The sequence below is a fragment of the Eubalaena glacialis genome, chromosome 6 (assembly GCF_028564815.1).
Source record: "Eubalaena glacialis isolate mEubGla1 chromosome 6, mEubGla1.1.hap2.+ XY, whole genome shotgun sequence".
Classification (NCBI taxonomy): Eukaryota; Metazoa; Chordata; class Mammalia; order Artiodactyla; family Balaenidae; genus Eubalaena; species Eubalaena glacialis.
The window spans coordinates 26,208,835-26,232,182 of NC_083721.1; the positions used below are offsets into that span (position 1 = coordinate 26,208,835).

General features: G+C 37.2%; 1 protein-coding gene across 2 annotated transcripts; it reads right to left on the reverse strand.

Annotated features, from left to right (window-relative positions):
- Nucleotides 1-4,232: 4,232 nt before the first annotated feature.
- On the reverse strand, nt 4,233-22,609 carry CHODL (chondrolectin). Of its 2 annotated transcripts, XM_061192959.1 has the most exons (6): nt 22,531-22,609; nt 12,385-12,694; nt 12,088-12,245; nt 8,632-8,718; nt 6,653-6,755; nt 4,267-4,351 (listed from the first exon to the last, which is right to left on the reverse strand). In XM_061192959.1, exons 1-6 carry the CDS (start codon nt 22,607-22,609, stop codon nt 4,267-4,269), a joined length of 822 nt encoding a protein of 273 aa, XP_061048942.1. The 2 variants fall into 2 exon arrangements, with proteins under 2 accessions (XP_061048943.1, XP_061048942.1); XM_061192960.1 differs by lacking the exons at nt 6,653-6,755; nt 22,531-22,609 and having other exon boundaries at nt 4,233-4,351; nt 12,385-12,650.
- Nucleotides 22,610-23,348: the final 739 nt, after the last annotated feature.

Consider the following 23,348-nt stretch of genomic DNA (forward strand, 5'->3'; position numbering starts at 1 on the left):
AGTGTTTCCTAAAGCAAAGATGAAAATCAGGCAGTTTTCCCATTCCACTTTAAGAAGCATGGAAATTGAGAGTTTTGAAAAAATCGTTTCTAAAAGCCTTGATTCTTTACCTAAGCCACCAAAATGCTGGGGGAAAAAACAAAAACTAATCTTTACAATACAAAGTAACTTTAAAATAATAAATTTTGATTTTATTGTGAACAGTTATTCTTTCACAGATATTATTTCCTTTGTTCTTAATCATTATTTTTATCATATTCTCTTATTTAAAGGAATGTTATTTTAAAGCATATACTATTACACTTAAAGTTTACACAAAATTAGGAGAAGCAAAATAAACTATTTGCACAAAGTATGTTATTGTTTAAAATAGACTGCTGTAAATTATCTAATTCCAGCTTAGATCACTATTATAAGAATCTCAATCGGGGCTTCCCTGGTGGCGCAGTGGTTGAGAATCTGCCTGCCAATGCAGGGGACACGGGTTCGAGCCCTGGTCTGGGAAGATCCCACATGCCGCGGAGCAACTGGGCCCATGAGCCACAATTACTGAGCCTGCGCGTCTGGAGCCTGTGATCCGCAACAAGAGAGGCCGCGATAGTGAGAGGCCCGCGCACCGCGATGAAGAGTGGCCCCCGCTTGCCACAATTGGAGGAAGCCCTCGCACAGAAACGAAGACCCAACACAGCCATACATACATACATACATACATACATACATACATACATACATACATACATAAATAAAATTAAAAAAAAAAAAAAAAGAATGTGACACTGAAGGAGCATGCGTGACGGTGTCCAAAAATCTCCCCAGTTCCCTATTAGTCACATTATTTGATCTATTTAAAAAAAAAAAAAAAAAAAAGAATCTCAATCATTCTCCTGCTTTTCTATCCAAATGCATTTCCAATCCAACCTGAGCACATCCTTAATATTTGCCCCACTTATCAAAAATATTTATTGTAAGCTCATGTCACAGACCTGAACTAAATCGATTGCACAATTCTCTCAAATAAGCTAATTAAACAGCAAAATAGCACAAGTCCATATATCGCCCTTGTATCAAAATTAAAGCTAAATGAACTAATATTGTCATACTTTCATTGGATCATTTTTTACCTGGATTATTCATACGGTCCGTTTATTTCAAGCTAGTGTTTTCTAGGTTTCCAAAAATTATCAGACATATCAAAGAAATACAACTATTACAAATGTGGTTTTTCTCTGATAGATGAGTTACAGTGGCTATTTCTAACATGTGCAAAACTTATTTAGACACAGCTGAATTGCCCACTGGAAGGCCAAAAATGTGGAATAAATGAATTTGCTCCACTGCTTTAATCTCTTGGATCATTTCCAGAGTAAGTGCAAACTTCAGTTTAGCTTACCACACAAAATCTACTGATTTATTCAGGAAGACAAAATTCATGCAAATTAATACAAATGTACACACACACACACATTCTTGCATGGGTCTATATGGTCCAAAGTAATAGAAGAGAGAGTAAGGTTTCAAGCAGTTGAAAGAAGGGATCAATCAGTTTATATTGGCCTTATGGAAGAAAGGAGACTTGGGCTACACCTGAGAGGAATAGTTGTTACTGACGTACTGAAGAGGCAGTGGGGACCACCGTGTAGGTGGGAGTGATCCTGAAATTTCAGGGGGAAGGGACAGTAGATAATCATGAGTTGTCCTAGCAAAAGACCCTCTCTCTGGGCAATGGTCAGAGAAAGGGAAAACAATACCATATAAAGAAGGTGACATGTACACACTGCTGTATATAAAACAGATAACCAACAAGCACCTACTGTATAGCACAGGGAACTCTACTCAATACTCTGCAATGATCTATATGGGAAAAGAATCTAAAAACGAGTGGATATATGTATATGTATAACTGATTGACTTTGCTGTACACCTGAAACTAATGCAACATTGTACATCAACTATACTCCAGTAAAAATTAAAAAAAAAAAAAAAAAGAGAAGGTGTAGCCAGATGATTGAGGATTACAAATTCCTGGTAAACAATCACGGGATTTATTCTTAGGACAAAAATTGGGAGTCCCTGAACACACTATTCTTTTTAAAACCTTTCCAATGACCTGTTCCTAATAGGAAGGATGGAGTGGTTAGGAAGGATGGAACAGCAAGGGTAGGGGGTGCTGTTTGATTTTATTTCCTGAATATTGTTCTGCAATTCACCTGCCTTTCACAACACTTATTAGAAGTAGGCTCTGAAAATACAAATACAACATCTATTCCTTTTTATTTTTCAAAGGTCAGCTTAAGGGACCCTTAGGACAGTCTCTCTACCATCTTCCAATAAGACAGAAGTTCATTATCCCAACTCTAGGAACTTAGGCGTTTAGTAATTGACACCGGAAGAGTAATCCAGCTCTGGATCAAGATAAAAGGCAAAACCAAGTCCCTTCCCCGTTGCTTTGCCTCTCCTGCCCTGCAGCTGTTGCAGTTGTGGGTGGCACAGACGATGGGGAAAGCCTAGTCTCCCTCCATCAAGTCCTGACTAGAGGAAGAAATGCATGGTGGGAGCTTGGAGGGAAGAGGTAGATCCCAGCAGCTGGTCTCCTATTCTGCCCAGAAAGATGGGTCGCCAAGAAAAGAAAAAGAAGTGCTAAATGTGGGCAGATCTAAGCTTAGAACGCAGCTGCCTATCTCCTCAGTCTCTGAGCAGCTGAAAAAGAACCAATGCCCACTAATTTCTATTTTGCCTCTTAACTTTGCCAACCAACTGGAGTTGTGAATTGCCTTAGTGAAAGCTCTTCATTATCTAACTGAAAAGACGAGGTTTAAAACAGTCTACAACCATAACTTCCATTCTTACCACACTTAAACAGTCATTTGTTCCCCTATATTATTGCAAACATATCTGTACTTTGTTCACTTAAGATATTGAGACAACACCAATGATCATTCTTCAGAAACAAGAACTTTTTATTTGGTTAAAAGGAGCACAGAGACATTTGAAGACCAGATAGTTACAACTCTCTCTAGAGGAGAAGGAGCCACAAGCATTGAAGAAACCAGAAGATAGGACAGAGGCAACCCAGTTTACTCTCTCAGCCAAACGTGGACAACAAACACGTGATCATTGATGCCCTCCAACCCATTTTTATACTAATTCAGTTTCTTTCCTTGCGGAAATGTCAGTGTGCTGTGCTTAACTGCACACTAGTGGTGACCACTCAACTAGTCCCAACTGTAAAACCGCCTTATATGCTGATAGAGGCTAAACGGAGCTAGGAAAAACCTTAGGCAAACTCTGTAGGTATCGGCCTCCAGGGTCAATCCCAGACCCCAAACAACCATCGTTGCTTTGTTGGCAAGGTAGGGGCCAAATCGATTCCAGAACCCTCAGAGAGCTACTTGCGGTTACATAGGCAACACGTGAAGACCTATGATTTATATCGTGTATGCCACTTTTGTTGCTCTAGACTGAGTATATTATTGTTTATACAGCTATTAACAAAGGTATTACAAAATCTGTTGAATTTTAAATGCAAAATAATTGTAAGGCACATGTCTTGCACAACTGAAATTAGACAATTCTTGCCTCCAAGTAAAATATTTGACTAGATTTATACCACGGTTAATGAAATAACTTCTTATTTATGAAGAGATTTCCTAAACATACTCTGACCCAAGGCAGAGAAACTAAAAGAAGATGAGCCATTTCTAGAAAAGAAACTTTTTCTATGGTAATACATTTATGTGTGTGAATTCAGTTGACAACAGTGATACATTTCTTTAATCAAAACAGCATGTATTGAAAAATGAAACACTGTAAAAATAAATACAAGAACAGTCCATTTTTATCTAACACTTATGTAAAGGAAAAATATTTTGCACACTGTAAATTTCAATGCAATTTACATTACATTAACTAGATTACAACTTATGAAAGGTGAAAGAGACAAAAATAACTGCTTCCAATGCACATACTTCTCTGATGTGTTCATAGCAATTTAATCTGCATGGTCCATCCCATTTACTTGAAGTTTTGGTGCATCCTTTAGCAAAATAAGCATGTCTCACTCCATTATTAGCACAGCGTTATTTTATAAATGAAATAATAAACATATAAAAATTATTTTAATATTTGCCTCAAGGGGGAGCTTACAGTTCATCTTATACATCCTTTGAGATTTCAAGCCATTCCAAGCTAAGGTTCTGATGCCATTCCTTATACAGATCCAGAATTACAAAACTCTATTTTCTTTTCTGGAGCCAAGTCAATGAATTATTATACTTCCATGCCACTTTCTTTCCTGGTGCTTTTTGAAATCCACAGTGTGGACTGGTGTGGGCTAGTTTTTGTTCTTCCTTTACTGAAAAACAGAAGAAGTAATAAGTTCAATGTCTGAGACTTCTTATCAAACTAGGCATGTCTTGGTCCAACTGGAGATATGTCAGACCCTTATTATGAAAGCGTCTTTCTTCTCTCACCAGCATACTTTTTCATTCCTACAAAAAATTCTAGATTATTCCAGTATGCGAAGATGGTAATCAGTCTGTGTATCAGACATTGCAGAATTCCTTCAAAGAAAGAAATGAAGTCTTCCTAAACAAGCCTGAGCCATACAATTTTATAATATTACTTAACTGACTTCAATTTAACTGTGAATTTGTTACTAATAAATTACTATATCTAAATGATATGTTTTAGAGATTTGCACCCAATTAAGTAAGATCAATACATCTCTATCTATGAAGTCATCTAACATGAATGGAAAATAAGCCAAGCAAAGTCTATGAAAAACATGAAAGTTTCCTAAATGGTTAAAACAAAAGGGTGGTTAAGTTATTAATGTGGCTTTTGTATAGCATTAGTATTTATTTTATTTAAGAGTTATTATGAGTTAAGGAAACAAGACTTCTTATTTTGAACATGACATGGAATGATAGAAGCCATCATGTGTACCAGATTGGAATTTAAACTTTCTGCAAGGCATTCAGATGACAATGGAGTTGAGTCTTTGATGAAGTTTCTCCTTGCTTTCCTGGAAGAAAGGAAAAGGGGAGGATCTAAGAGAGAATGCATTAAGCGCTAACAGCTTAATTTCAGAGGTAGTCTGTGTTGATTTATTTTCTCACTCTGAGAATTTCAAACAAGTGAAAACTCCACAGGTCTTCAAAGTATAAAAACCTGGAAGACTGGAGAATGAGCAGAATCTCCACAACACACTATTTGGAAGAAGGAAAACGAACTTCAGAGAAAACTGCAAAAACTGGCACTTCAGTGATGATAATTTTAGAAATGAGAAGGTCTACATAATTTTTTTCACACTGATTTGTTATTTACAGCTCTTCTGTAACAGTTTGGCTGGGTTATGGGGGGATTTATATCAAATCCTCGCTCTATTTCATTGTTTTTCATAATCATAAATTTTCTTTCCATCTATAGTCTTAGGAATTAAGGGTAGAAATTAGATATTTACTATTGTCTTTATTCTGCATAAAATATTGAAAAATAATTTTAAGTGTGTTTTATATATATATCTGTGTGTATATATATATATATATATATATGAAAGTCAAGAGGACAAAATATGTCACAATAGGTAGTATTAATTTGCCAGGCTTTATTTATCATTATTCAAAATATCTTCTTTAAACAGCCAGTAAATCACAGGTTGGAGTCTTTAAAAAATTTATGTGAACCATTTAGAGTTTATATCTATTTAATTTTTTTTCTGGGGCTTTTTTACTTAGCAATTCTTTAGGGTTCATTTCAGGAAAAGAAGAAGATGAAGTAAAGTCAAAAGAGAAAAATGACTTATTTGCAGTTCCTTCCCTGAAGGAAGCATTCTCTTAATCAGTTTTTATTTAAAACACTTTGACAAAGATGTCTAATTTATTCTAGCAAGCACGCACTAATTAAAATCCACATCTTTTCCTTTTTCCTCTGATACATATTTATATTTCATACATTAATGTTTTAGTTTAATTGCCAAACTGACACATATGAAAAAATTTCACCTGTAACTCAAGGGTATGCGTAAACAGATATAAAAGAATACTCTCAAGAATCTTGCTGTTAAGACATATCACTTTATTTCAAGATGCCTACTAAAAAGTAACCCATTTTTACCATTATACTATAGTTCCTATACTTAAAAGATCCTTTGGAAATAAAACAGAAGGCTGTGACTTGAAATTTTGAAAAGGTACTACAAAGTTCACTTACAAAAATCAAGTCTTTCATACAACTTGAGGTCAGGATTGAAAGGTTTAGCATTAATGCTTATATTTAATAAAAAGAGACAGTGTAATATAGTTGCATATGTTGTGAGCTTATAAGCATTCATACTTCAGGTCTATCACACACATTAGCTATGAGACCCAAGGCAAACTGTGTGACTCATCTAAGCCACCATCTTCTCAACTGAAAAATAGAAACAGAAGGATACCTACTTCAGATGGCTTGTGAGGATTAAACGAGATAATTCATAATCCTATAATCAAGGTATATTTTATTAGATTATGTATACTGGATATGTACTGACAGACATGAAAATCAGAACTTTCTTAAGGCAACTTAAAAATACAATTGTATGCTAAATTTTTAAAGAGTCCTGAAAACCTATTTAAAGCTTTTCAAGTTGTCTCTGCATATATGAGTTATTTACCTTTTATGCAGCATCTGGAAACAGCAGGTTCCGAAAGCAACCAGTATCAGTAAGAGCAATGGGATCGTTGGTATAACAACATAGATTAGATTGGGAATTAGTCCTACAAAAGTAAAACAGTCTTAACGTAAAGAGATAGTTGAGGCAGGATTCTGACATTAAAGTTGTATAAAAACTTTCCAAAAAGTTAAGGCAAAGTATAATTATTATCAATAAGATTCCAAGTAACGTTCTTCCCAGAATACTGAATAATCTAATGAAATAATATATTCATGTTTTATTAGAAAATAAAAACAAAATATACTGCATGTTTGCCACGCACCACTTAAATGTCCATATTTCCAAAACTATTATTAAATCTTCAGTTAAGATAGGGACTGGTTTTCACAACATATTAATAATCTTAGTTATCTCGCTTCATTAATCCTTCTCAGTTATTACTTTGAGAAACAAGTACTGATTATTAAAGAATAATCATGATTAAAATAATTGTTGATTTATTGGATATGTAATTATCCTAACTAATAAGCCCAGTGCCATGATGATATGCATGACTCTCTGAGATTAAACCAAAATATGTAAATATTAAATGATGATAGAGTCATAACCTAGAGACATAAGACTACAGAGGCATAAACACTTGATCTTCATTAAATTCTAAAATGAATCATCTTTTAATCCTGTTCCATCACATTTGATAATGTTAGGTTTTCTTGGTAAAATAAACAAGTGCCACACTGATGTCCCATACAGCTTAAAATGACTTTATTAAACAATTTTTCAACGTCATAGGAGGGTAAATATTCCTAATGTAATGATTTACTGATCTATTTAATTAGATTTACATGTTCTGAATGGTTTTAAAATCAGACACCTGAAAGTGAAAAGCGCTAAAGTTTAATATCATGTCCATACAAGAAAAGCAAATTGGAAAACTATGCATTGAGCCAGCAAATTGAAAGCCATCATCATAATTAATCTAAATAACTCTGGTCAAAGTGGACAGGACTTAGATCAAACTCTCCATTTAACTGCACATCATTTCCTTTGTTAAGAGAAGAAAAATTAACTGAGGTCCAGTGATGGAGTATTTTGGGGATAATCTGCCATGTTTTCATCCACTCTTGAGCCTGTTAAGGTGACTGCAAGCATTTTAAGGATTCAAGACACATTTCCTTTCCTTTTCAAAAGACCATCATGGTCCTTTACATATAAGAGTAAAGAAAAAAGAAAGTATTTCCTACTCTTTCATGGATTTTGCATCACCTGTGGAAAGATTTTGAGACTTTGGGTCTTTGGCTCAATCTTTACAAAGTAACTAGTATAAATAAATATTCTTGTCCAATTGGCATAGGGCCATGCTAAAACAAGCCCCTAAAGGATCCTAAGAGCAGTTTTTGACTAACATGAGACTTGCACTGGGATTGCATTTTGTGTCTTTTGCAGACAGTGGTGTGCTGGAGACACTGAGTTGAAAGCTCATTGGACGCCTACTACCCAACCTGCTCTTCAGTGATGTCACTTGGTAGCTTGAAACTGGCCAGGGTGGGAGTATCCACACCACAGAAAACTCAAAGTCTACAAATAAGGCTTTTTTAAGCCCAGCCTACCCCAGCCAATCCCTAAACATTTAACAGTACCCAACTGTTTACAGGCCACTGAATGCATCCATCTACATCATAACACCTACATACTGGGGAAGATCCTTGTGGATCCACGTTTTGGCGTAGGATATACTTAGTTTAGTACTAGATACATCCACTTAAGTGAAAACAGAAAGAAAACAAAATAGGTTTTTCTATTCAAAAACTAGCTTAGCATCATTTGTTCTAACCTAGTCCTAAAGTTAATTTCCATAGGCCTATATTTAGTGCACTATTTCACCAAGCAACAAGAAAAGTTGGGGCCAACGCGAAGCAAAGTGTAAAAGTATATTTTCTTCTCTTGATAGGTGAGTTAGAGACATGCGAACTAATTACCTGCCTCAGTAACAACCACGTTTTCATGAGTGTCTCCAGGTTGATTTGTAAAATAAGTCTTTTCTACCGGAGCTGTTGGATTAATCTCTGTAAATAATAAGTACAGTTGTCATACATAATGATAAACAAGACAAATGCAAATGTGGATGAAAATAGAAGTTTATTATAAAACAAAATAAACATTGATTTCTGAAAAACTTCCAGCTAATTCTATTTTGAATTTAAATTTATATGAAATGATCTAACTATAAAGTCAACATTTAATTATCTCTGAATAAAGATCTGGTGAGTCTCTGCAACTTGGATCCACTGGGTGAACCCCTGTAACCCCAAACTGCATTTAGCAATCCAGAGCATCTATGCTGATGATAACCTACTACAGGTAATAATGACAAAGGAGGTACAAAAGTAGGAAAAGATAGGCAAGAATTGGTGACCTTAACGTGAGACACTAACTGCGATTCAAAGACCAGCAGGATTATTTCTATACTATTATTGGTGTATAATTTAGATTTCTCCTCGCAATAATAAGCAGCAGATAACTCCATATGGACTGCACCTGGAATTGATGATTCAAGTAAAAATGTTCTAAAGCACATTTCTGTCCCCTACAAACAATGTCATCCTTAGATTTGCTTTCCAATAGTGTCTACTTCTTTAAAAAATAATCATAAATTAAGGCTTGCAAGTTGTTTCTTTCCCTGGTTTTATGAGGCAAGATTTCTTCAATTGCCACACACTTGAAAACTGTTGAAATTTCTTACAATGATCCGGTACTTCTCTCTTGCCTAATTTTTTTTCCCCTAGGGCACTATTCATTAAATTAATAGTTCAGAGAAAATAAATTGAATTACTAAGAAAATAACCTGTAAATTTGTTTTCATTTGTTCCAAAAATATAATTCTCTGTTTATTTTTGTCGATTAATGGAAAAGAAAAAAACACATGCAGAATCTTACATTAGTTTTAGAATATTAAATCATTTTAATGTCATGTTTACTCTAATTTGGCCACATAGTCTCTATCCATTAGAAGCTTAATCATACACCATCCTATAATAGTATTTGTTATTCTTATACACGTATATTACCCTGATACTTTGCCCGACACAGTCCTATCCTACACAGAATTTAGGCACTCTATGCCCCTAGGTGCTCAACTGGTATTTGCTGAACAAATAATACAGATATTATGCAATTTATCAACATAGAACTGGTTATCTTTAAAATATTTTAACAAACTTTAATGCAACTGCTGATTAAGTAACAAAATTTTAGAAACATAATCTCCTACATACTATTTTTAATGTCTAAGAGCAAGAGTACCTAATGTAATTTTAATAAATATAAAAATCAGATTCAGAAGTATCCCCTTAAAATGTCTTTGGATAACATTGATAGACCCAAAGAATAGATACTCAACACACAGAACAGTAACCAAAAGAAAAAAAAAAAGGTGGAGAAGAGAGTGAGAAAACTCAGAAGTGAATTTTTCATTTTCTGTATAGCTAGGTTAATTTTTTACCACTTTGGATATCAGTAGTCATGCTATTAGACGGCATGCAGGAACAGAAGGTGGAGACTAAGTTCACATAGTACTTTTGGTATAGTTGGAGAATAAAGTTCAAAATAATCAGTGTTATAATTTGTAAATTGTAATTAGTCTCACTACTTGATCCTCCAATCCCCTCACCACTAAAAAGTTAACTACTTACCATCAAAAAAGCACTGACTATACAAGCAAGGAATTTAATCAAACCAACATCCTTCATAAATAAGACACTAAGCTCAAGGAAAGAAGGTTAACTACATAGAAAACATATAAAAATGAAAATATTTAAAGTAAAACAAAGTAGAAAAATTCTACACATTAATAATTCTACATACTTTTACACTGTAGAAGTGTACATGTGCTTCAAAAACAAAAAATACATGAAAGAATCTTGTTAAAAAACTATAGTTATTTGAAGATTTAGGTAGACTATAGCAGATAAATGAAAAACTAATTTTATGCCTAAAATGCTCTTCCATGAGTAATATAAACCTAGACTACCTAATACAAAACAAGAGGATTCTGGGGAATAGTGACCTGAATAATGTGGTAAATATGATATAAAATAAAATAAAATACAAAGGGTCACCTAAACGCTCAAAGAATGAAGATAATATTGTATTAAGAATACGCTGTAATATACTTTGTTTCATTTAATAGTTTCAAGCACACAGTGTCACAAATTTAAAATATCAAAGAATTTCAACTTCATATTTTTCTAGGAAAAAAATTAAGGCAAAGAACCTAAGTGTGTAACAGATATAGCTTTGCAAAAGCTTCTAGGAGGGTAATGATGCATTTAGCAACCAAGAGGTTTAAAGACTAAACTCACCAGGGATAAATAAAGTAGGCTAATATACTCAAAAACAGGATAAATATAAGAGAAGGGTAAATCTAATCCAAATAATCCCTTGTGCTTTACAGTCTTATGAGAAAAAGAAGACTCACGTAATTTCAACAGAACAATGGAAATAGCAGTACTTGATTGTAATTGCCTTCCACGAACACATGTTATGAGGTCAAGCAGACAGCCCTTGGAAGAGTTCAAATGAAACTTCCAAACACTGAGAAGAGGAAAACAGCAAAAAAAAAAATCCTCATAGCCTAAATATCGAATTTGACTTTCTTTGATGATTAAAACGATGAGTTTACATCGTTCTGATTAGTCTCTGTTTTGGTCAGATATCAATTCAGTTGAGTTGTTCTAGTCAAAAGTAACTCAAATTTACTATTTCAGCAGGAAATCACACTAGTGTAGCTCAGGTCAATGCGATCTTCCCACGTGCTCCATAGGGCAAGAAGTTGGAGACTTTAAACAAAAGCGAACTGCGGAGGCATGTTCCAAAGAAAGAGGATCACGCGGAGAACGCGACACACGCCCCTACTTTTCTGCGCCATGGTTCTCTGACTTCCTGACTTTCACTGAGGAGCACAAACCGAGTATCACGTCATGAAATGATAAGCTAATGCCCCAGGAGAATGTTGCTTGCTTCCCTTAAATTCCCCGGAAAATCTAAAGAACTACTGATCAGATGTGTACACCTACAGGTGCTTTGGTGTCTTATACCTACTTCACACACTACTGAATTTTGAAATATTTTTAAATAGATATTTATTCTTCATAAAATCTGTTTACAAAAACACAGTTTGGCCTTAATATTAGAAATAATTATTTTCTCTTAAAAAACCCCTCTGGATGTTTCTAGTTGCTCCCTTCTATTTAACTCATAGGGCAGTTTGCTTTATAGCCTAGTGTGCTTCAATACTTCGTCATCAAACTGCAAAGTAATTCCATGTTTCACAGCAGAAAAACAAAACGAGCCAAAGGTAGTGAAGGTTAAAGATAACACTTAATATAAGCAAATATGCACAAAATCTGCTCCTACGGACTTACAATGCTTCCTACCTGGTTCATACTTGCAGATGTAATTGTGCTTCATGTTGCACCTGTCGTCATTCCACTGGTAAAGGTAGGGACCCCCAAGGCCAGGATTGGCTGTTGGCTGATGATACATCACAACACACTTTTCACTTCCACAGGAAGGTTCATCAGTATACCAGTTTCTGCCAAGTACAGAGTAGCAGGAACACTTCTCAGTGACTTCGCCTGTTCTATTCTGACATCCTCTACAGATAACAGAAATCTCCCTTTGTCCTTTGCCCTCTGAGTACCCCCCTTTGCCTCCTCAGGATCCCTACTCACCGGTACTGGGAACTGCTTCCATCGGACCACTGGTAGAGATCTGGGCAGGCACCAGATGTTTGCCCCTCTCCATTTCTCCAAAGCCCTATCCAGAAATCACCATCAGAAATCCCGGTTCCTGGCTTTGTCAGGTTTTGCAACATGCTTTCTATTAACTTCTGTTCTGCTTCATTCTCAAGGCTGAGAAGGACTCCCCCTTCGCTCTCACAAGCCAGGCGTGCCTCCTGAAAGCTCACTCGGCTGGATAGCTCATGGAAGTAGGCCATCTTGTAGCAGGGATGTTTGAAATCAGCAAAACATACCTTTTGGCCTGAACAAAAAAGATGCCCATGTATCGATTATCTGAGCTATATTCATAATGCTACTTACGACAAATTAAAATGAAAGAACCAATCAAAACAGAAACAATCTGCCAAGAATGCTTCTCCCATTGAACCACTGCATAAAGTTTATTTTCTAGATTCTTATTTCAATTTACAAAAGCAAATTGATTCCCTAATAAACTTGTAACATAAACTTTTAAACACAGTATATCAAGGAAATTTTTGTAAAGGGAAGTCATAATTCTCCTGGCTTAGATTTTGTAAACTGACACCATAGCGAGTGAAAGTAGCCAAAAAAAATGTCAGGTATACACAGTAAAGGAAGCTAAAAGGTCAAAATTATGAAATAAGAATCATAATTCATAAAGGAATTATTAAAAACAAGCAAAAAAAGCAAATTTACATAAGGTATCATGAAGTGAATACATTTAAATAATTGAAATTTAAATAAAGTGGCAAATTTAAGGTATAAATATTTGTTTTTATTGTATATATCTGAGAGCAAATACATTAAAATTGAAAGTTAATAGAAGTCAGAATGAAGGTAACGCTAATAATAAACAATTTACTGGGGACTTCCCTGGTGGCACAGTGGTTAAGAATCTGCCTGCCAATGCTGGGGACACGGGTTCGAGCCCTGGTCCAGGAAGATCCCATGTGCCGTGGAGCAACTAAGCCCGTGTGCCACAACTACTGAGGCCACGTGCCACAACTACTGAAGCCCACGTGCCTAGAGCCCGTGCTCCACAACAAGAGAAGCCACCACAATGAGAAGCCCATGCACTGCAACGAAAAGTAGCCCCCGCTCGCCGCAACTAGAGAAAGCCCACGCGCAGCAACAAAGACCCAACACAGCCAAAAATAAATAAATTTAAAAAAACCAATTTATTAATATAATATTGTATTAGAAGTGACAGGTTAACCTTCTAGAGTACTTATAGAATACTCAGAATTTGGAGGTGAAATTGAAAATGTAATTTTTATTTTCACTGGTATTTTAAAGGTTTTTATAAGTTACAGCACTCAGTTTAACCATCTATCCTGATATCTATTAATGATTTTAGAAGTCACTATATAGAGGATATAAACTTGTGTCAAGATATTAAACGGAACCACAAGCGAAGCTTAAAATAATTCTTGAGACCTCTTAATGAAATATCACCTTTTATTATCAAGCTTCATTGCTGTGACATCACTATACTTCTGCTCACACTACATCAGTGAAGACTTAAATACATAGGCAATGAAAGTTTGACTTAAAAGAGCTCTTAAAATTGAATTTCACATCCCTCTAGGAATTGAGCACCATGAATATTCCTAATTCCTTAGTGACATAACTACAAATATGAATGATCATATTGGGTCATAATACAGCCATATATATAACAGGGATATTACAGTGTACAGGATTTAGCAGTGGAATTCCTATTGTTCTACCGTTTACACCTGCCTCTTTTTACCACCAAATATGTATGCCAAGATTATAGACGCAATCTCCAGAACAGTCACGCCGTTTTGTTTTGTTTTTCATTAGCTCCATCAGGTTCACCCCTGATCTCTGCTGTCAACTTTAAAAACTGCCATGGATCCCTCTCTGTCACTAACCCCAGCCTGCTGTCCACAGCTTCCACTACCCTTTTAGTCTCTCTGATTTCAGCTTGAGGTTTGACCTTGGAAAATAGACTATCTAGTATTTTATGTAAAATTAAGGCAAATTACTTCATGCGAAGAAATCAAGGCATAGGTTCACTGCTTACAATTCTTGTTGGGATTGAAGGCTTTTTTCACTATGTATTTAATTTTGTAGCCAATCAAGAAAATTTGACAGTAGTGGAGGGCTGGGGGGTGTATTATATTTCAACATTGGCAAAAAAAGTAAAGCATTCAAGCTTTGTACTCTTAATTACAGTACATCACACTGAGCCAGCGTCGGTATCACATCCATTCTCCCCCAGAATCAGCAATTAATGACCTGTGATGACCCTTAGAGGCAGGAGGGAGCAGAAATCAGTGGAAGGCCATTAACCTCACAACAGTGTTTGAGTAACAGGCATTCAATACGTTGACACTGCTGAGAACAGCCAACTAATAACATAGCAGTTCCAGCAATGCAAGCAAGACAGCCGGTTGTCCTCTTTGTCTCATTAACTGTGATCTGGACCCAGGAGAAACACACTGAATAATAAGAACAAATTAAGAGACTGCCGCAACTAATTGTTAATGAAAAATAACAGGCTCGTATGAATGACCACGGGGAAACTGGAATTAAAGAGACGTCAAGAGGACAAATCAGTCTGAAACAAATAATCCTGGAGAGATGACCATGGAAGTCCCAATGGTTGATCCTAATACAATTATTATTTTTTTTAAATTTCTCCTAATTTATTATTAGGGTTTGTGATGTCTTCATTGTTTAAAATGGTTGTTCCTGGCAATACTCTAGCAATGCCATTAAGCCTAGTGATTTTTATGCCTGTATTTTTAAAGCAAGCTCTGTTTCCATTTTTATCTTTTACATCTTTTTCATATTTCTAAGTCTCAAAATACATCTGGACTACATTCCCCTGAGTTTTCAGTTTGTTCAGTTTTTTACTCCAAGAACTCTCAGACTTCAATTTGATTCCAGCACTTGTGAAATATTAAGTTGTCCAATGAGATTGTTTTGCAAGATAACAGAAAGAAGCCAAATTAAAAAAAAAAAAACAAAAACAGATTAGCCAGAAGTTTTAATGAGTAAAAATTATTTATGTAACAAAGCCAGCACAAGTTCAGAAAATGCCTAGGTATGACATATATGCTAAAAGTCTCTTCTCATTATCTTTGACGTACTAAAAAACAAATGCAGCAGAGATTTACTATTTATGGTGAGAATACAAGAATGATGATGAAAATTACCTTATTTATAAAATTAAAATAGCACTTCTAATTAAATACAGAAGAGAGCTTTAAGCGTCTTGTAGAAATTCCTAATACCACTATTAGGTACTAGGAATGTCAATCTGTAGATAAATGTTAGTCTGTAGAGAAATAATAATAACAATAATAATTAAAGAAAAATCTATGGACAGGGATTATATTTAAAATGATTAAGAACTAATACTGCACAAGCCCTGGATAATAGCCAGCCTTGGCACTCTCTATGCCGGGCATCCTCTCTTTGGCTGTGGATGATGGAGTGGTCCAGGGGTCTTAGATGAGGGGATGGAGACTGTGGTGGCTGCATAGCAGGGGGAATCTCAGAGGATCAGGACAGTGGCCAATTACCAACTACAGACAGATATTAACTCCAAAGTGCATTAACTGAATATCAGCTGTGTCCACAAATTTTAAACTGAAAAGTCACTAGCAGTTCAGATCTAGCAAAGCAGTTTTAAGGAAATTATAGATACATTGTAGTTTTTATGGTATCTGTATATAAAATCAGTTAAAGCTGACACTGGGAATTTCTTCATATCCAATTCTCTTTTACTACTGATTTCCACCTTATTGTGCAAATTTGGTCCAACTTGCAGCAAAATCATCAGAAGCAGCAGCTACTGAACGGCTCAGCACCCTTTCAGCTGATCACACTTGGCTGTCGTAGCAGTGGAACTCCCAACAGCTGGGAAACAAATGTTGCCCTAATTCCCAGAAAAGTCCCATTAATACGGATCTTCTCGAAGCAACTTTCCCACTTCGGTAAAGGCTAATCTTCTTAGGGAACCCTTATAATTAGCTCCTTTCTCATTCTGTGAGATCGCATGGAGAATTTCCTTTTCTCTTACTTTTAAATATTCTATTCAGATAAAATCCTCCATCGACTATTCTGACCAGTAGGAAGCTAGTCTTCCATCTACTATTCTACCACCCATAAAATATTCAGATAAATATTCAGATAACCATAGAGTAGTTTTTATCACACTAAGGCTACCTTGATACTGTCTAACAATAATTTACTAAATGTTACCTAACACCTGTAGTGGGAAACCTCCCTTGATCGTTGGCTTATGTGCAAGAAAGACCTTTCACCCAGGATTCTACACCTCCTGGTTTCATACATACACACACACACATGCACACACACGCACACTCACGCACAACTACATACATACACATACACTTTAATTTAGAGATAATTTTCAGTATCGCCTACTAAAATAAACATTCCTATCATTATCACAGCTAAGATTCTGCTACTATTTCCATGCATAGATACTTCTGTCCTTTTCCTTAGTCATGAAAATTCCTTTAGAGCTAAATATTGGCAGAGTTTTCAATGCTTTTAGCAACAATGTAAAAGCAGGGCCAAACTCATAAAGTCATGGCAGTTTACTTTTTTCTTCCTAAATAGAAAGGATCTATGACTTGGTTTTGTTTTGCTTATATTTGTCAATTTTCTGGAAGTTGAGTCTTCATTTAGTTATGAAAGTAATAACATTTTTCTTATACCTCACACTATAATCATATATTGTCAACATTAAATAAGCATTGAATTTATATCATATTTTTCAGTAAAAACATGGAAGATTTATTATGAATTCCTGTTGTTCAGTTATGATCTACCTTTAGTTGCAAAGAAAAAAACAAGTTGTACAAAAGAGGACCTACATGATAAATCTTCCCCAAACCAGACTGACCAGACTTTGGACATTTTACTAGAATCCCACAGAATAATTTGTTTTTCATAATTCTTTCTTATTCTACTCAAAATCAAAGGAATAAATATGCTGCAACTACAACATACAATGTGACATGACCTCCGATAGTAAAACTTTCAAACTAAAAAAGGGAATGCCCTCAATCATAAGTATTCTGCTTTCAGTGTTTAATATTACACCTACTTTTTAAGACTTTTTCATTATAAAAATGTTTTGTTATAATAAACTTTATTTTTGCAGGAGATTTGATAATGCAATTAATGCATAGTGCACTATTAAGACTGTGCTGGAATCCGTTTTCCTATATTGATAAACAACCAGAACTGTAGTCTTGGTCATTGTTTGCATGATGGTGGCATCTGCAAGCCCTACATCTCCACCTGGGAAATATCACAAACTTTCTGAGAACGGGATGAAATTTATTTTTTTAATCCAGTATTTAAAATCAAGATCTAGATAATAAATTGTAAACCAAGTAGATAAATTGTAAACTGTGTGAGTGAAGAATTGAAGCATTCAATCACTAAGAGCTGGCTTGGAATCCCAGAACTGTACTGGAACTGTGGGGACGTTGGGGACATTATTTAAACTTTCCTGACCTCAGTTTTCTCACCTAAAAAGTGAGAGTGGTTAGAAGTTTTAAAGAAATAATGACAATAGTAATAGCCTGACAGGGGACTTCCCTGGCTGTCCAATGGTTAAGACTCCGCGCTTCCACTGCAGGGGGCACGGGTTCAATCCCTGGTCAGGGAACTAAGTCCCACATGCCATGTGGCACGGCCAAAAAAAAAAAAAAAAAAAGCCTGCCATTTATCAATAGTTTAATGTGCAGGGCCTCACTGCTAGCACAATCCACACCTTTGGGGAAATTAGGAAAGGTGATCTCTCCTGGTGATACAGGCTGCCCAGCTTGAAAAAGTTATGCTCTCCTCCAGGTTGCCTCAGCTGCAGGCATGGGGACTGCCGCGTTGAGCGCCCTCTCACAGCTTCTTGGCGGGCAGCTGTGTCCATGAAACAACCTGCACTACTGTGTTTGAACCCCTTTAACCCTGCAACAATTCTGTGATGAAGGTGCTTTCATCCCATTTTAAAAATGAGGCAAGGGAGGCATAGAAAAGTTAAATAATTTGCCAAACTCACATGGCTCATAAATGGTAAAGGGTTTAGAACCAGGCAGACTGGCTCCACAGTTCATACATGTCCCCAGATTTCTATGCTGCCTCCGTGGAGGTCTCAGATATATTTTTCTAAGGTGAAGAATTTCATGAATAAAGGGATTGATTAATATGTACATTATTACTATGACCTATGCTACCATGTTCAGCATTGGTCCGTTATTGATACCGGAGCGCTAACATATACTAGGGGTTGTACATTGAGGGTTTGTTTCTAAGCAGAATGTAGATTTTCTTTTACTGAACATTTAGACACAGGATCCATATTGGAACATCTATCTCAGATTTTCAGACCCTTTATGTCCTTAATGATTTTTTTTATCTAGCCCTTTTATTTTCCAAGTAAAACAAACAAGGTCCAAACTGAACTTTTTCCCAATTACAAGGAGTATAAGTTTAGTCAAATTGTCAGGCTGTGTTACATTATCAGTAATATGTTAAAACAGTGAAAGAAACAATCTTGCCTCCATCCGTCCACCTGTGTGCAAAGTACCTAACAGAAGAGAGAGGGTTGGAGAAAGTAAAACTGCTAGTGAGACCATCAGCTGAATTTCCACTTTGGACACCTTTATACAACACCTTTCTAATGTTAATGTAACAGATATTGCCATCTTCCAGAAAAAGAATTACAAAAACAAAACCATAAAATGATGAAAAACAGCCATTAAGGATTAATGGCTATGGTGAATGTGTAGTTTATTACATGACTGGTAATAAGATTAATTTGTTCCTTTCTTGCCCAAGAGATACTTAAAGTAATTGCATCTCTGAAAACTGCACTGTCATCACTTTATGCTTTTGATGATGTCATGGAAAATAGTACCATAGGCTGGGATACGCTCAGCAGTTTTTTCTTTTTAATTTTAAAAAGTTTTTGTATCTCCCTTGCTATTATATTGATCTATAGGTTACTGGTCACCACCCATGATTTTGCAATATTCTGTGGCATTTGCATGATCAAAACGGAAGTGTCTAAATCTCCCAGTCTTCTAAATAAAATCTTTGCCAATTTAAATAAGTTCAAATTAATACATATTAAAGTGTTCTGCAGAAATGTGGAGGTACCATGAAATACACTTAATGCTTTCTGCAGCATAAACAGGTTGATGGATCACTGCTGTGTGCACTAAAAAGAGAAAGTAAAAACAAACACGCACACGTTACTTCAAAACACTTCAAATGCTTACGAATATGCATGTGCTCTTCAAACATACCCTCCCATCTCAGAGACCTGAATTTTGAACTCTTCTTTTTCATATGTATCCTTATCCCCAAAAGTAAAATCCTCTTACCTTTGTTCTAAAGAAGGTGTCATTACCCACCAGTCACTTCACAGATTTAAATGATGGCAGACCCCAGAGATATCCTCTACACATCTGTGTGTACAACAAATCAGTACAGGTCCCAGACCTTAAAAGTAGTTCTCAAGTTAGAATCACAAATTCACTAAAAAATCTTTGATCATTATCCTTATAGTTTATATTTTTATTGCATATCCATTAATCAAAATAAGCATAGCCCAGTAATCTACACAAACACTTTTCTATTACTGCTAGCTGCTATTAAATCTTATGGGGCAGATTATGATGATGTTTGAAATGTTATTTCTCATTTAAATATTTTCACTTCATTTATAAATAATGCTCTCGACTTTAAAAAGGGTGGTGTATTTAAAAGTATCAGAAAGTATCTTATTGAATAAAGTACTAAAATGAGAATTTCGATAAAGCATTATTTTGTGAGTTCCTGTCTTTTTTTCTGCAGTAATTATTTTGGTACACTGAATAGAAATTATAAATGGTTGTGCTGATATTCAATAATTAGAAAATGTATTCCATATATTGTAAGTATATTCCTAATAATGGCCCCAAAGAGCTTGTTTCACTTGACAGACAGCTGAGTAGAATACTGGTAAATGGTCCCTAATGGCATGAAAAAGTTTATGTACTTCTCAAAGCTTAACATCAACCAGGGAGACATTAGACCTACTTTTTCCAAAATGTCAGGCTTTAGACTCCTCTGTACTCATGCCATTATGGCTGAAATACATATTGTAAAAAATTAGTCTTCAAAGGATAAAATCACAAATCAATCTCTAATGGTTAGATTTCAATGTGAGTTTGTAAGGCCAAAGACAATTAAATTATTCATAAGAAAAACATAACTGTTTTAATATCAAGTAAACATCATCATTTATGTTAAATCAAATAGATCATGTTCAGTTAATTAGAAATTTTCCAGATGGCACCTACAAGATGCCTATAAATACTTAATAGGAAAACAGAGCAAAAGGTTTGCAGCAATTTATGCAATAATAGAACACAAAATAAACTTTTCATCAACAATTTTTTCAAGTTCTTTTTTTTCTTTTTAACTTTATGTATTCTTTTTATCCCTTTGCAAAGTTTAAGGCATACAATAAGAATATACCTAGTGGATACTATTTAAGTCAACGAAGTGTTTCTATGTGTTTAAGAAACACCTTATGCTCAAAGCCTGATCTCTGCTGTTCATTCATTTGCAAGAATAAATCTGACAGAGACAAGGGCAGTCAGATATGTAATTTACACATTCAGATGAGTTTTATGGTGAACCTATTTTTAAGCTAAAATAGGGGGAATGGGATCTAATGCTATGGCTTTTGTAACCTCCTTGTTTGATACTGTAAAGTTTTCATTTTATAAATGAATATTAATAACAGCCTGAAAAAAATGTAAGCAACACGCACTTCCAAGTGACATTTCACAATGTATTTAATTCCAGTGTCTCCTGAGGGCCAAAAAGTTAGTGGAGAGTGATTGATAACCAGACATTGAAGGATTATATTCAGAAGACGTAGAACATCACATTGCTGAGGGAAGATCAGTAACGATTAAGCTTAATATGCCAGTTTCTAAAGGTCTAGTTTCACTACTGATTAAGTTGCTGTTAGCTGTCATCTACCTCTACCTCTAGTGACACCTGTTACACAGATGCACTGAATGTGAAAAGGAACTCGTGCTTTTTACATTAAAAAACTTCCCACACTTAAAACACATGCCCACATACATTCAACAAATATTTATTGCAACACTTTAATTAGCATCACAAGAGATTTCAATAAGGAAAGCTATGCTCAATTTTCCTGTAAGGCGCTATTCATTCATCCTAGGCTTTTGAGAATCTTTATGTTTTTTAAGAGACCTTCCCCAAAAGTAAGGGAGAATGAATGCGACATGAATTGCTCAACAATAGGACAATGAAAGTGGAAGGAAAAGAAAGATCAAAGCCAACTCCGGGAAGCTTGCCAATTCCGATCCATTCCCCTTGCACTGACTCGACCGACCTAATTGGGCACCTACTGTGTGCACAAACCTGCATCGATGACCATGCACACCTGAACCCAACTCGAGCAGACTTCATGTTCTGAGAAGTCCCCAGCTTGGAATGAGGTGGGTAAGGGCGTCCTCACACAACGACCAGTCCCCTGGTCTTTGTCAGCCCTCCTGAGAACAAAGGCTGCACGCCCCTGGGTCCGTGAGCCCCACACGGCGAACAGGTCTGGTCTCGGAGATCATCGGAGGGAACCCCGTGCGGGCGAGGACTGAAGTCGAGCCAGGTCGACAGGGGGTGGCATTTCTGCAGCGGTTCCTCTGTCTCTGGGCTCCCTCTGCCTACGCCGTACCCCACCCCTTCTACAGGTACCAGCCCTGCCCTGCGGCCAACTCTCTTACAAAGAAAGTCGACATTAGTCCTAGACAACGCTGTACTGCTCAGGATGAAGCGGGGCTCGCTTCGCAGCTACTGAACCTGGCGCTTCCCAAACAATTAAACTTTTGTGTGTTTAGGGGGGCTGGGGAGAAAGCAGAATACAATCAGTTCCCCCCTGCCTCCTCCGGCCCCCTACCTACCCCGCACGGGTTTCCAACCCCTCGAAGAGCCTCCACCCCAGGACAGGCCGGCCCGCACCGCCCTCGCGCCCCGCCGCTCCCTCTCCCGGCTCGTGCGCTCGGCGGACGGCCCCGGACTCACCGCTGACCACCCGGCGGCAGAAGGCGCCGTGGCCGCAGAGCAGTGCGGCGCCCAGCAGCAGCGAGACCACGCGGCTCATCGCGGCGCGGCGGCGGCGGCGGCGGCGGCAGGTGTGGCGTGGAGCGAAGTGGCCTCTGCCCGCCGCGCAGCCGGGGCTCTAACCCCGCTGCCTCCCTGCCTCCCCGCGGGGCCCTACTCCGGCCGCCCGAACCCGGCTGCCCGGCCCCCTGCACGCATCGCCTCTGGCCAGACCTGGCGCCGGGCGCGCTGGTGCCGCGCGCGAGTGTGCCGGGCTAGAGCGCACGACCCTGCGGGTGCGCGTCTCGGGAGAGGCAACAGAAGTTAGGGGGTCCCGTGTCTATCCCAGAGGTGAGGCAGGAGCCCCGATTTGGACCCCACCGCGCCCTTGGCTCCTCTCCTCGGCCTCTGGCAAGTGAGGGGCTGGGCCCATGCGCCCCTCTGGTCGCGGCTCCCGCAGCAGCAAAGCAGCGGCTCTGCGCTGGAGGCGCCGTCTTATATACCCACATCCCGAGGTTCCAGCCCCTCGCGAGTAATAATTTTTAACTACTTCGTCTCTCCTGTCATGCGGAGCATCCTGGCCCCTCCCCTAAAAACTGGAGCCACTTTGCAAACAGTCCGGTCAGCGGCCCCACCTCCTGTCCTCCGCTCCTCCCGGTTTCCTGTTTCCATTCGCTAGCCGACTGGATACTCATTTGTGTAAAATGTGACAGCTTTGCTATTAAACTCTGGCGAAAGTTGGATCCATTTGATTTTCTCAAAGATTAATGTCCACGGGGATGCCAAGTTGTGGGGCCTTT

Coding starts and splice junctions, on each gene's coding strand:
- CHODL (XM_061192959.1), bottom strand. CDS start 22,609: ATGAGCCGCGTGGTCTCGCTGCTGCTGGGCGCCGCACTGCTCTGCGGC. Junction 12,695..22,530: donor CTGCCGCCGGGTGGTCAGCG/GTGAGTCCGGGG, acceptor TTTTTTGTTCAG/GCCAAAAGGTATGTTTTGCT. Junction 6,756..8,631: donor CGTGGTTGTTACTGAGGCAG/GTAATTAGTTCG, acceptor TTACTTTTGTAG/GACTAATTCCCAATCTAATC.